This window comes from Scyliorhinus torazame, chromosome 16 (assembly GCF_047496885.1).
Source record: "Scyliorhinus torazame isolate Kashiwa2021f chromosome 16, sScyTor2.1, whole genome shotgun sequence".
Classification (NCBI taxonomy): domain Eukaryota; kingdom Metazoa; phylum Chordata; class Chondrichthyes; order Carcharhiniformes; family Scyliorhinidae; genus Scyliorhinus; species Scyliorhinus torazame.
This window is the reverse complement of record NC_092722.1, coordinates 86197192-86212018: the sequence shown is the minus strand read 5'-3', so window position 1 is coordinate 86212018 and position 14827 is coordinate 86197192. Positions and strand designations below refer to the sequence as shown.

Below are 14827 nucleotides of genomic sequence, written 5' to 3'. Positions count from 1 at the left end.
TATGAGCACCCACCACATATGCCATTCCTACAAAGATTAGGGGCGGGATTCTCCATCGGCTGACGGCAAAATTGGGAAATGCAGATGGGCGGAGAATAGCCTCTAACGCCAAAACCATGGCAGGTGCCAATTTGACACCAAATTGCGATTCTCCGGCACCCCGAAAATGGCGTAAATGCACCGTGCAGCTTTTAAACGGCGTTTGCATATCATTAATAATAATAATAATAATCTTTAGTGTCATAAGTAGGCTTACATTAACACTGCAATGAAGTTACTGTGAAAAGTCACTAGTAGCCACATTCCGGCGCCTGTTCGGGTACACAGAGGGAGAATGCAGAATGTCCAAACTACCTAACAGCACGTCTTTCAGGACTTGTGGGAGGAAACCGGAGCACCCGGAGGAAACCCACGCAGACATACGGAGAACGTGTAGACTCCACACAGACAGTGACCCAAGCCTGGAATCGAACCTGGGACCTTGGAGCTGTGAAGCAACAGTGCTAACCACTGTGCTACAGTGCTGAGTGAGCCCACCCACGATTCTCCGCCTCCGATGAGCTGAGTTCCCGTCGGCGCGGGCCACGTGTACTCTCAAAAATCGTGACCCTGGCGTGGTGGCTGCTGAGAGAGAAAGGAAGTAGGAAACGGAGAGAAGGTAGGACACAAAGAGTGGAGGTAGGACATGGAGAGGAGGTAGGACATGGAGAGGAGCGACTGCAGGATACCGGCCCAGACCCTGGCCATGCTGGCTGGGGTGCGGTGGGGGCCCTGCCAGGGCCAGGGGAGGGGAGAACAGGCAGGTTGGCCGGGGTGACTCCTCCACGGGACGGGGCGGTGCCCAGGCACTGACCGCCATTACAGCAGTCGTCTTGCTGCACACCCACTGACCACACATCTTGGCCCCTGGTTCTACACAGTGACACCGGCCGTATGGGTGCCCCAAAACCAGCACCCCGCTCCACCGCCACACGGCACCCCCCGCCCCAAGAACCCCGCCCAACTGTCCGCCACCCAAGGCAGACCACCCAGGGAAACACCCACTGCAGCCTCCAGTGAGGGCAGTGCCTGCCAATGGTACCCCTGACGCCAGGGCCGGAGGCCTCCACGGTGACGGCGACCGACGGGGCAGGGGTGGGGGGAGACATGCAGGGGCTGAGCCCGCAATGTCAACCGGGGCCACCGTGTAGCCCGTCGAACCTGGTTGGGCACGGGTACGCACCATGCTAACATGTTGACAGTTCACATCCTGCAGACAATGACTATTGGAGTTCAACCAGCAATGGTGGCCGCCCTGGTGGTTGCCGTAGCTCTGCGGGATGCCCTGTGGGCTGCAGCGGGGCAGGTGGCCGAGGAGGAGGAGGTGCCAAGGAGGCGTCGCATGAGGCCTCGTATGCCTGGCAACGCCTGTCATTCGAGGACCTGCCAGACCGGGCATGCCGTCAAAGACTCCGGCTGAGCTCAGAATGGAGGCGAGTTTGGGTAGGGGGTCGGGATTGAAGGCACTAGCGACATCACCGCTTCCGACGGCCCCAGGGAGATACTCAGGGAGTCCGGTAGTAATAGCTTCGCTGATAATTTGGAGGCAGTTTCGACAGCACTTCGGGTTGGGGGCAGGGTCAAGGGGAATGCCGATTCGGGGGAACCTTAGATTTGAGCCAGGGGAGTGGGATTGAAATTTTCGGAGATGGGAGGAGAAAGGAATTAGGACACTTCAAGATTTATTTCTTGGGGGTCGTTTTGCGGGATTGAAGGAGCTGGGAGCGAAGTATGGGCTGGAGCAGGGGGAAATATTTAGATACATGCAGGTTCGAGACATTGCCAGAAAGGAGATACAGAGCTTCCCAGTAGAGCCGGCTTCCACATTGCTGGAGGTGCTGACGACAGGGGGACTGGAGAAGGGGGCAGTGTCGGAGGTTTACGGGGCTATTTTGGAAGAGGAGAAGGCATCGTTGGATGGGATCACGGCAAAGTGGGAGGAAGAGTTGAGAGAGGGTATGGAGGAGGGGGTCTGGTGTGAGGTGCTTCGGAGCGTGAACGCCTCCACCTCGTGTGCGAGGTTGGGGCTGATCCAGCTGAAGGTGGTATATAGAGAGCACCCTACAAGGGCGAGGATGAGCTGGCTCTTTGAGGTGGTGGAGGATGTGTGTGAACGTTGCAGGGGTGGGGGGGGCCGCAAACCACGTTCATATGTTTTGGTCCTGTCCAAAGCTGGAGGATTACTGGAAGGAGGTGTTTAGGGTAATCTCTAAAGTGGTGCACGTGAAGCTGGACCCGGGCCCTTGGGAGGCCATATTCGGGGTGTCGGATCAGCCGGGGTTGGAAACGGGTGCGGAGGCAGATGTTGTAGCCTTTGCCTCGTTGATCGCCCGAAGGCGGATCCTGTTAGGGTGGAGATTAACCTCTCCACTCTGTGCCCTGGTGTGGCGGGGGGACCTGCTGGAAATTTTGTGGCTTGAAAAGGTCAAATTTGAACTGAGGGGAAGGATGGAGGGGTTCTACAATTCATGGACGTAATTCATTATGCACTTTCGAGAATTGGATCACATCGAACATTAGTTGGAGGGGGTGGATGGGAGGGTTGGGGGGAGGGGGATCGTATGTGTTAATGGTGACTATGGGTGATTCCTGATTCCTTTTTGTCATTTGTTTATGTTAACATGCGGGCTAATGTTTGGGGGTTTGGTGGGAGGATGGGATCGCTGTTATTGATATGGGGATTGACATTACATTTGTTACTGATTATTGTTTATTGTTGGGTGTAAATTTGGGAGAAAATGTGAAAAAGGAGAATAAAAGACTGAGCAGTGAGACAGTGCGACATATCTGCTAGAACGTGGCACACCTGGCACCACTGGGGGTATGGGAGAGGACACCTGGTCCCCGCTGTCTGTCAAGGTGACGGTCGCCCTGAACTTTTACACGGCGGGGTCCTTCCAGGCGCCGAGTGGGGACCTGTCCGGTGGATCAATACATCCATTTCAATGTGGATCGAGCCCACCAGGATGCCCGAGCAGCGGGATTTGCTACCATCGTCGGGATACCCCGGGTCTAGGGAGAGATAGACGGGATGCATGTCGCCCTACGGGCACCGGCGGATAATAGGCCGCTGTACACTAACCGAAAGTGGTTCCACTCAATGAACGTTCAGCTGGTCTGTGGCCATCAGCTGTGCATCATACATGTCTGCGCCCGATACCCGGGCAGTGTGCATGATGCCTTCATCCTGGCACTTTTGTGATTCCTGACATGTTCGAGGAGCACACACCCCCTCCCCGGTTGAGGGGTTGGCTCCTGGGTGACGGGTTACCATTTCAATGTGGCTGATAATTTCTAATAATAATCTTTATTAGTGTCCCAAATAGATTTACATTAACACTGCAATGAAGTTACTGTGAAAAGCCCCTAATCGCCACATTCCGGTGCCTATTCGGTTACACAGAGGGAGAATTCAAAATGTCCAAATTACCTAACAGCACATCTTTGGACTGTGAGAGGAAACCGGAATACCCGGAGGAAACCCACGCAGACATGGGGGGAGGATGAGCAGGACATGGGGCCCTGGCAAGCACGGGAGGCCGCTTGACGTGTACGCCAGGGCCAACGCACACGGGACGCTCTGATCGCCTTCAGGTTCACTGACTAGGAGGGTGGTTGCCCAGGGGCACGGACACAGCATCCCAACCCCACACCCCCTCACATACCTGCAGCACTACCGGGTGCGGGCCCTGGGTTGGTAGTAACAGTGGGTCTGGTCCATGGGAAGGAGGATGATGACAACCTGCTCTGCGATGAGCTCTGGTGCACCGCATCGTATGACAACATCTGACCCCTGCCCATCGTTGCACCCGGCCAGCTAAGACCAGCCCACCCCTTACACCCATCAGACAGAGGCAGGTTTTAGCGGTGTTAACATGTGTTTATTGTGAGCAAATATACACAGTCTGTGCCCTAGCCCCTATAACTCAACTGTGCTCTGCACCCGTGCCAACTTACCTTGTGTCTAACTTTCTGGCCTAACACTACGCCTAGATGGTTTCCCAGATGGTACAGCAGGAGTGGAGGTGGCCTGCTGAGACTCCTGCCCTGTGACAAGGGTCCCTGTTGGCGCACGCCTCCAGGGGCGACCCGACCTGGATGGGCCCGGCTGCTGCTCGGGTGTCCCGGGTGGTGTGGTGCCGCCCTGTTCTGCCTGTTGCCACCAAGGACAGGAGGGGGGAGTCCAAGGTGCTACGGTGTCCCGGCACCTCCCCTGCAGGAGTCACCGGCACGGGCCCCAACACCTCCTCCTCCCTCTGGGTGCCCAATGGCCCCCGGGATACTCCATGGGACGGGGGTGTGAGCGGAGCTATCCTCTAATGCTCCCCCATCACAAAAGCATCTCAGTTCTCAATCCACTTTCAAATACAGTTAGCACTAAGGAGTACATGCTGTACAGAGATGTTCTCTGAGACTATTTTAAAGGGAAGATCTGAATCCTGTCAGAACCATGCAGAGATTCTGGCTGCATTTCTTCAGAAGCTGCTTCTCAGCTTGTTTCAGCTCACCTTCCAGTCACACAACTCTGAACTGCTTGGAACAAGTTGCTCACCTGTCTACAGACATATCTTTTTAATGAACGGCAGTGGGAACAGATGCCTAACTCCTGCTAAACTAAAACTGTTTTTGTGCAAAATGCCTGGTACCTTAGCTCCCATTAATTGCATCATCTTACCAAGCTGAAATTTAATTAAACCCACAGGGAACTCCCCCTTAATTCAAAAGAAGTTCCACTGATCCAAGCTTTTGCGATGCTTTAATTGCACCCCTAGCTCCCACGATCTTTCCACACAGTTATAAAACACGACTGCAGCAGACATACACACATCAATCCAGGTTTTTAACCCTTACTGCTCCAAATAAGTAAAATACAATGGGCTGGATTCTCCGTCGGCGGGGTCCTCTGTTTTGCCGGCAGCGCACTCACGCCCGTGGATTTCCCGACGGCGTGGGGGTGCCTAGAATGGGAAACTCCATTGGCCGGCTGCCGGGGTGAGGGATCTCGCTGCCGGCAGTGGCACACAGCACCACAGATGCAGCAGGAAAGAGAATCTTGCCCAATATATCTGAAATTCCTACATTCATCTCACCTCCCCTCTTAAAAACACTACTCTAACCCATGATTTTAACCTTTACTGAACTAAATACCTATAACACAATATATCTGAAATTTCTACATTCATCACATTCTCTGGGAGGGCCATATGTTATCCACAAGATGGTCACTACTCCCCATTATGCAAAAGGATAACTTTGTGCTGGAGGTCATCTGTGAATAACTCCTCTGACCTCCAGGGACTGGTCAGAGGAGCACCAGAGACAAGGAGATAGAGGGAGGGAGAGAGAGAGAAAGGGAGAGAGAGAGACAGAGAGGGAGAGATGGAGAGACAGAGAAAGTGAGAGTCAGACAGAGCAAGAGAGAGAGTCAGACAGAGAGGGAGAGAGACAGAAAGAGGGAGTCATACAGAGGGAGAGCGGCAGAGAGGGTCAGTCGGAGAGAGAGACAGTCAGAGAGACTTAGACTGAGATAGATAAATGGAGACAGTGGAAGAGAGAGACAGAAAGTGTCGGAGAGAGAGACTGTGAGAAAGAGAGAGAGAGAGAAACAGAGAGGGAAAGAGGGACAGGAGGCGAGTTAGAGAGAGAGAGAGAGAGAGACAGAGTTGGAGAGAGTGACTGGGGAGAGAGTGAGACCCTTAGTTGAAGGGTCAGTTATGAAGGTTCAAGGTGAGGTGCATGGAGGTTTAGGGGGATTTGAGGAAAACCCTTTTTACCCAGAGAGTGGTGATGGTTTGGAATGCACTGCCTGGGAGGGTGCCTCACATTCTTTAAAACAAACCTGGATGAGCACTTGGCACGTCATAACATTTAAGGCTATGCGCCAAGTGCTGCCAAATGGGATTAGGGGGGCAGGTCAGATGTTTTTCATGTGTCGGTGCAGACTCAATGGGCCGAAGGGCCATTTCTGCACTGAATTATTCTGTGATTCTGATTCTCTGCCTCTGACTAGGAGAGAAACAGAGAGTGGCACAGAGAGAGTGTTTAATGGAGAGGGATAGAGACAGAGAGAGACAGAAATTGACAGGGAGAGAGAGAGAGAGAGAGAGATGAAGAAAGGGAGAGGAGGGGGTGGGGGAGTGACGAAAAAAGAGAGACAGCAAGAGAGAGTGAGATGTTGTGGAATTTAATTTCTCCCACACTCAGCGCCCACCTAGCTACTGAACATTCGAGGGTTTGGTGGTTGTGACAATTTTGGTTATTGTAAGTCCCTCTCTCTCTCGCACACACACTGCCAACACCTCCTACTGCCCTTCCCCACAGGAAAGAAGATCTGTTCGCGATATTGCAGAATTGGAACTGGACAGAAAGATCTGCCGCAGATATAGAAGTGAAGCTCCGTGATGCCGATCACTACCTGTACACCTTGGAGCGCACTGTGAGTGATAAATTCCTGTTTTGGTGTTGGGGGGAGGGGTGAGTTAGACAGAAACCTTTACCCTACCCTCAGGGACCTCCCTATCCCTCAGGGAAGGGGGCGAGATTTGGTCACAGAGAGTGAGAAATTAGGGTTTGGGGATCTTATGACAATGCTGTTTGGGGATCTTATGACAATCTTATGACTTGGGGGCCTATGTGGTCACCATGTTAAACTCGCTGATGGGAGCGGGGTCCTTCCAGGGGCCCCTGGAACTGGAAGGGGCCCATAGAGTGTTGGCGAGGAGGCCCAAGGCTAACGAGCCTCCGCGGGCGGTGCTGGTGCGGTTCCATCGGTTCGTCGATCGGGAGTGTGTGCTCAGGTGGGTCAAGAAGGAGAGGAGCAGCAGGTGGGAGAACGCAGAGGTTCGGATATATCAGGACTGGAGTGCGGAGGTGGCGAAGAGGAGGGCCGGGTACAATCGAGCGAAGGCGGTGCTGCACAGGAAGGGGGTGAAGTTTGGCACGTTGCAGCCGGCGCGACTGTGGGTTACCTACAAGGACCGGCACCATTATTTTGAGTCTCCGGAGGAGGCGTGGGCCTTTGTTCAGGCTGAGAAGCTGGACACAGACTGAGGGTCGGGATGGGCGATTGGGGACTGCGGTGGATATGTTATGCCTATTTTTGGTTCGTGGGGGGGCCTTTGCATTGTTTTGGGTTTATTTTTCTCTGTGTTTTTCTCTTTCGGGTTGGGGAGGGTGGATGGGGCGGGTTGGGCACTGTTTTGGTTGGTGGTGGGGCCTGATAGGTGGAGAGCGCGGGATTCTTTCCCGCGCCAAAGACTGGGGGGGTGCGGGACCGGGACGGGGAAGCGAGGATTGTTTCCCGCGCTTAGAACGGAGGGGGAGAGCCTGTGAATGGGGAGCAGGAGAGGAGGGTGTGCCACATAATGGGTGGAGTCGAAGGGGAGGCGGGAGTGGCCGGGGTCAGCAGGAGTCAGCTGACTTGCGGAAGTGCAATGGGGGGAGTAAACCAGCTAGGATGGGTCCTAGCCGGGGGTGGGGGGAGGAGGATCGAGTTGCTGCTGCTAAGATCAAGGAGGAGCTGGAGCGAGTGGGGTGGGTCGAGACGGGGGTATGCTGCTGTGGGGAACGGGCCGGGTGTGGGGTGCAGGCGCGTGGCTGGCCGAGGAGGGGTCGTGGCTAGTCGGCGGGGGAGGGGGGCGGGTAGCCCCCTGATCCGGCTGATAACCTGGAATGTAAGGGGACTGAATGGGCCGGTTAAGCGGGCCCGCGTGTTCGCGCACCTGAAGGGGCTCAGGGCGGATGTGGTTATGCTCCAGGAGACACACCTGAAGGTGGCAGACCAGGTAAGACTGAGGAAAGGGTGGGTAGGTCAGGTGTTTCACTCGGGGCTAGATGCCAAAAATCGAGGGGTGGCGATCTTGGTGGGAAAGAAGGTGTCATTCGAGGCGTCGAGCATTGTGGCAGATAATGGCGGTAGGTACATAATGGTAAGTGGTAAGTTGCAGGGAGAGAGGGTGGTACTGGTCAATGTGTATGCTCCGAACTGGGACGATGCGGGTTTTATGCAGCGTATGTTGGGTAGGATCCCAGACTTGGAAGTAGGGGGCCTGATAATGGGGGGAGACTTTAACACGGTGTTGGATCGTGCACTGGATCGCTCCAGGTCTAGGACGGGTAGGAAGCCGGCGGCGGCTAGAGTGTTGAGGGGATTTATGGACCAAATGGGAGGGGTGGACCCTTGGAGATTTGCACGGCCGGGGGCGAGGGAATTTTCATTCTTCTCACATGTCCATAAGGCTTATTCTCGAATCGACGTTTTCATTTTGAGTAGGGCGCTGATAGCGAGAGCAGAGGATACCGAGTATTCGGCAATAGCCATTTCAGACCACGCCCCGCATTGGGTGGACTTGGAGATGGGGGAGGAGAGGGACCAGCGCCCGCTGTGGCGCTTGGAGGTGGGGCTGTTGGCGGACGAGGAGGTGAGCGAGCGGGTCCGAGGAAGTACAGAGAGGTACTTGGAGACCAACGACAACGGGGGGGTCTGAGTGGGGATGGTATGGGAGGCACTGAAGGCGGTGGTGAGGGGAGAGCTGATCTCCATCAGGGCCCACAAGGAGCGGAGGGAACGGGGGGAGAGGGAGAGGCTTGTGGGGGAGATGGTGAGGGTAGACAGGAGGTATGCGGAAGAACCTGAGGAAGGATTGTTGAGGAAGAGGCGCAGCCTCCAGGCCGAATTCGACCTGGTGACCACCAGGAAGGCGGAGGTGCAGTGGAGGAAGGCCCAGGGGAAAAGGCAAGCCGGATGCTGGCGCATCAGCTTCGGAAGCGGGACGCAGCTAGGGAGATCGGGGGAGTTAAGGACAGGGGAGGGAGCGTGGTGCGGAGTGGGGTTGGCATCAATGGGGTCTTCAGGGACTTCTACGAGGAATTGTACCGATCCGAGCCCCCACGGGAGGAGAGAGGGATGGGCCGTTTCCTGGACCAATTGAGGTTTCCAAAGGTGGAAGAGGGACTGGTAGTGGGATTGGGGGCCCCGATTGGGCTGGAGGAGCTGATCAAAGGGATAGGAAGCATGCAGGCGGGGAAGGCACCGGGGCCGGACGGTTTCCCGGTCGAGTTCTATAAAAAATATATGGACCTGTTGGGCCCGCTGTTAGTTAGGACCTTCAATGAGGCAAGGGAAGGGGGGGCTTTACCCCCGACGATGTCCCGGGCACTGATCTCCTTGATCCTGAAGCGGGACAAGGATCCCCTGCAATGTGGGTCTTACAGACCGATTTCCTTGCTAAATGTAGATGCCAAGGTGCTGGCGAAGGTCTTAGCCACGAGGATTGAGGATTGTCTGCCGCAGATTGAACCATGAAGACCAGACGGGGTTTGTGAAGGGGAGACAGTTGAACGCGAATGTGCGGAGGCTTTTGAACGTTATCATGATGCCGGCGAGGGAGGGGGAGGCGGAGATAGTGGTGGCGATGGATGCTGAGAAAGCCTTCGAAATGGTAGAGTGGGGGTACCTGTGGGAGGTGCTGAAGAGGTTCGGGTTTGGGGAGGGGTTTGTCAGGTGGGTTAGGCTGTTGTATGAGGTCCCGATGGCGAGTGTGGCCACAAATAGGAAGAGGTCCGAGTACTTTCGGTTGCACCGAGGGACGAGACAGGGGTGTCCCCTGTCCCCCCTGCTCTTCGCACTGGCGATTGAACCCCTGGCTATGGCACTGAGAGAGTCGAGGAACTGGAGGGGGTTGGTGCGGGGTGGGGAGGAGCATAGGGTGTCGCTTTATGCGGACGACCTGCTGCTGTATGTGGCGGACCCGGTGGGAGGAATGCCAGAGGTAATGAGGATCCTTAGGGAATTCGGGGACTTTTCGGGGTACAAGCTCAATATGGGGAAGAGCGAGCTGTTTGTAGTTCAGCTAGGGGACCAGGAGAGGGGGATTGGCGAGCTCCCACTAAAAAGGGCGGAGAGGAGCTTCAGATATTTGGGGGTCCAGGTGGCCAGGAGCTGGGGGGCCCTGCATAGGCTTAACTTTACAAGGCTGGTGGAGCAAATGGAGGAGTTCAAGAGGTGGGACGTGTTGCCGCTGTCCCTGACGGGTAGGGTGCAGTCAGTCAAAATGACGGTGCACCCAAGGTTTTTGTTCCTGTACCAGTGCCTCCCCGTGTTTATCCCGAAGGCTTTTTTCAGGCGGGTTAACAGGAGTATAATGGGGTTAGTGTGGGCGCGAGGGACTCCGATGGTGAGAAGGGTGTTCCTGGAGCGGAGTAGAGATAGGGGGGGGGCTGGCGCTGCCCAACCTCTGTGGGTACTACTGGGCCGCCAATGCGACAATGGTGCGCAAGTGGGTGATGGAGGGGGAGGGGGCTGCATGGAAGAGGCTGGAGACGGCGCCCTGTGTGGGTACGAGTCTGGGGGCGCTGGCAACGGCGCCGCTGCCGCTCCCTCCAAGGAGTATACCACGAGCCCGGTGGTGGTGGCAGCCCTCAAAATTTGGGTGCAGTGGAGGCGGCATACGGGGGAAGTTAGGGCCTCGGCGTGGACCCCATTACGGGGGAACCACCAGTTCGCCCCAGGAAGAACAGGTGGAGGGTTTTCGGGGTGGCACAGGGCAGGCATACGAAAGTTGGGTGACCTGTTTGTGGACGGGAAGTTCGCGAGCTTGGGTGAGCTGGAGGAGAAGTACGGGCTCCCCCCGGGGAACACCTTCAGGTACTTACAGGTAAGGGCGTTTGCCAGACGGCAGGGGGTGGAATTCCCACGGCTACTGCCACACACAGTACAGGACAGGGTGCTCTCGGGGGGGTGGGTGGGAGTGGGGAAGATCTCGGAAACTTACCAGGTGATGCAGGAGGAGGAGGAGGCCTCGGTGGTGGAGTTGAAAGGTAAGTGGGAGGAGGAGTTGGGAGAGGAGATCGAAGAGGGGACTTGGGCAGATGCCCTAGGGAGGGTGAACTCTTCCTCTTCATGCGCGAGGCTCAGCCTCATACAGTTTAAGGTGCTGCACAGGGCACACATGACCGGGACAAGGATGAGCAGGTTCTTTGGGGGTGAGGACAGGTGTGTTAGGTGCTCAGGGAGCCCAGCAAATCACACCTATATGTTCTGGGCATGCCCAGCGCTGGAGGAATTTTGGAAGGGCGTAGCGAGGACGGTGTCGAGGGTGGTAGGATCCAGGGTCAAACCGGGCTGGGGGCTCGCAATATTTGGGGTGGCAGAGGAGCCGGGAGTGCAGGAGGCGAAAGAGGCCGGAATTCTGGCCTTTGCGTCCCTGGTAGCCCGGCGAAGGATTCTCCTTCAGTGGAAAGATACGGGGCCCCCAAACGTGGAATCCTGGATCAGCGATATGGCAGGGTTCATTAAATTGGAGAGGGTGAAATTCGCCTTGAGAGGGTCGGTACAAGGGTTCTTTAGGCGGTGGCAACCGTTCTTAGACTTTCTGGCAGAATGATAGACATTGGTCAATGGCAGCAGCAGCTCGGGGGCGGGGGGGTTACTTTATTTTTGTTTATGTTATTTACACTGGAAGGGTCTGAGGGGGTGTATACACCTGTTGTCTTAAGTCGGGGTGTTAATGTTAATTTATTATTTAGGTACAGGGGGGAGGGGTTTGGGGGGTTGCTTTTTTAGATTGTGTTTTGTACTTAACCCTGTTGGGTTCTTTTTTTCTTTCTCATTTTGTTATTGATATTTTATGAAAACCTTTAATAAAAATTAATTATTTTTTTTAAATGACCGTCCGGTAGCCCTGAACTCAGTCGTAATGAAGTGCTTCGAGAGGTTGATGATGAAGCGCATCACCTCCATACTCCCAGAATGCCTTGGTCCACTGCAATTCACATACCATCGCAACCGGTCCACAGCAGGTGCCATTTCCCTGGCCCGACACTCATTCCTAGAGCATCTCAACAACAAGGACTCCTACATCAGACTCCTATTTATTGACTACAGCTCCGCCTTCAACACCATAATCCCAGCCAAACTCATATCAAAGCTCCAAAACCTAGCACTTGGCTCCCCACTCTGCAACTGAATCCTTGATTTTCTGACCAATAGACCACAATCAGTAAGAATGAACAACACCTCCTCCACAATAGTCCTCAACACCGGGGCCCCGCAAGGCTGCATACTTAGCCCCCTACTCTACTCCCTGTACACACACGACTGATTGGCAAAATTTGGTTCCAACTCCATCTACAAGTTTGCTGACGAATCGACCATAGTGGGCCGGATCTCGAATAACGACGAGTCAGAATACAGGAGGGAGATAGAGAGACTAGTGGAGTGGTGCAGCGACAACAATCTCTCCCTCAATGCCAGTGATGCGACCATCAATTCACTCGAAGACACGTGGAGAAGTAAACCATGGTTTTAATCAGCTTAGAACTGAGCCTGCCTGTGACCGGTACATCACTGAAGGCGGCCCCGCAGCTCTTATACTTCCTGTAAAGGGGGTGGAGCCCATACATGTCCCAACATATCCCCTGTGGGTGAAGCCACACAGTGGCCCATAGGTAGAGCCCAAAGGGTTAACAACATAACACAGTGCACTGGTGAATTATCAGTATTTATACATTCGCCACATTCACCCCCTGTTTAAAAATGAAGTCCGGCGGAGGTGACGGGCTCATAGATTCAGTCGGTCCGGTGCCCGGATCGTACGTAGCGACCGCCGAAGCACTGGTGTTGCAGCCGCTTCGGGTGGCTGTGGAAGTGGGTCCGGAGCAGGCACAGGCGTGGACTCCGGGAGCGGCTCTTCCGGAGCTTCATTCTTGTGGACCGGTGCGGCGGGTGGGAGGGAGCGCGGGAACCATATAGGGGTGGGGGCGCTGAACATGGGAGGTTGGACGGGACATAGTGTGGGGGATGCAGTAGTGGGAGTGGAGTTGGAGCCTGCGGGCGCCAGGTCCCAGAGGGAGACGGTATCTTGCCGGCCATCGGGGTGTTCGACGTACGCATAGTGTGGGTTGGAGTGCAGGGGCTGGACCCTCTCTACCAGGGGGTCGGTCTTATGGCTCCGGACATGTTTTCGGAGGAGGACTGGACCCGGTGTCATCAGCCAGGGTGGAAGCGAGGCCCCTGAGGTAGCTCCCCTAGGGAAAACAAACAACAGGTCATGAGTCTGGTTTGTGGCCGTGCAAAGGAGGGACCTAATAGAGTGGAGCGCATCGGGAGGACCTCCTGCCAGTAAAAAACTGGGAGATTCCTGGACCGCAGGGTCAGTAGGACGGTCTTCCAGACCGTCGCGTTCTCCCTCTCCACCTGTCCGTTTCACCTGGGGTTATAACTGGTAGTCTGGTATCCTGCTCGAGGCGATGCCCTTACTGAGCAGGTACTGACGCAGTTCGTCGCTCATGAACGACGAGCCCCTGTCGCTGTGGACATAACTGGGGAAACCAAGCAGGGTGAAGACACTATGCAGGGTTTAATGACAATGGGGGTGGTCATATCAGGGCAGGGGATGGCAAACGGGAAGCGGGAGAACTCATCTATGATGTTAAGGAAGTACGTGTTGCGGTTATTGGAGGGGAGGGGCCCTTTGAAATCGATACTGAGGCGTTCAAAGGGCCGGGATGCCTTTACCAGGTGGGCCTTATCCGGTCGATAGAAGTGCGGTTTACACTCCGATCAGATTTGGCAGTCTCTGGTTATAGCTCTGACCTCCTCGGTGGAGTAGGGCAGGTTGCGGGCCTTGATGTAATGGGCGAGCCGGGTGACCCCCGGGTGGCAGAGGTCATCGTGATAGCCCGTAGTCGGTCATCTTGCGCACTGGCACATGTGCTGCGGCCCAGGGCATCTGGAGGCTCGTTGAGCTTCCCAGGACAATATACTATATCGTAGATATAGGTGGAGAGTTTGATTCTCCACCTCAAGATCTTATCATTCTTGATATTGCCCCGCTGCGTATTGTCAAACATGAAGGCAACCGATCGTTGGTCGGTGACGAGGGTAAACCTCGTACCAGCGAGGTAGTGCCTCCAGTGCCGCACGGCTTCCTCGATGGCTTGGGCTTCTTTTTCGGCCAAGGAGTGTTGAATTTCGGAGGTGGTGAGGGTGCGTGAAAAAAACGCTACCGGTCTGCCTGCTTGGTTGAGGGTGGCGGCGAGAGCGACCTCTGAGGCATCGCTCTCCACCTGGAAGGGGACGGACTCGTCCACCGCGCGCATCGCAGCTTTGGCGATGTCCGCCTTAACATAGAACATAGAAAATACAGCACAGAACAGGCCCTTCGGCCCACGAAGTTGTGCTGAACCTTTGTCCTAGATTAATCATAGATTATCATTGAATTTACAGTGCAGAAGGAGGCCATTCGGCCCTTTGAGTCTGCACCGGCTCTTGGAAAGAGCACGCTACCCAAACTCAACACCTCCACCCAACACCAAGGGCAATTTTGGACATTAAGGGCAATTTATCTTTGGCCAATTCACCTAACCTGCACATCTTTGGACTGTGGGTGGAAACCGGAGCACCCGGAGGAAACCCACGCAGACACGGGGAGGACGTGCAGACTCCGCACAGACAGTGACCCAAGCCGGAATCGAACCTGGGACCCTGGAGCTGTGAAGCAATTGTGCTATCCACAATGCTACCGTACTGCCCTTAAGAACAAATAAATCTACACTATATCATTTTACCGTAATCCATGTACCTATCCAATAGCTGCTTGAAGGTCCCTAATGTTTCCGACTCAACTACTTCCACAGGCAGTGCATTCCATGCCCCCACTACTCTCTGGGTAAAGAACCTACCTCTGATATCCCTCCCATATCTTCCACCTTTCACCTTAAATTTATGTCCCCTTGTAATGGTTTGTTCCACCCGGGGAAAAAGTCTCTGACTGTCTACTCTATCTAT

General features: G+C 55.0%; 1 protein-coding gene across 1 annotated transcript in view; it reads left to right on the top strand.

Moving 5' to 3' along the window:
- LOC140392923 (putative DBH-like monooxygenase protein 2) overlaps positions 1-14827 on the top strand; it is a 289303-nt gene that overhangs the window by 237991 nt on the left and 36485 nt on the right. Inside the window, exon 12 of the mRNA XM_072478705.1 lies at positions 6361-6475. Within this exon, the coding sequence (XP_072334806.1) occupies positions 6361-6475 (115 nt within the window). The remainder of the gene's footprint in view (positions 1-6360; positions 6476-14827) is intronic.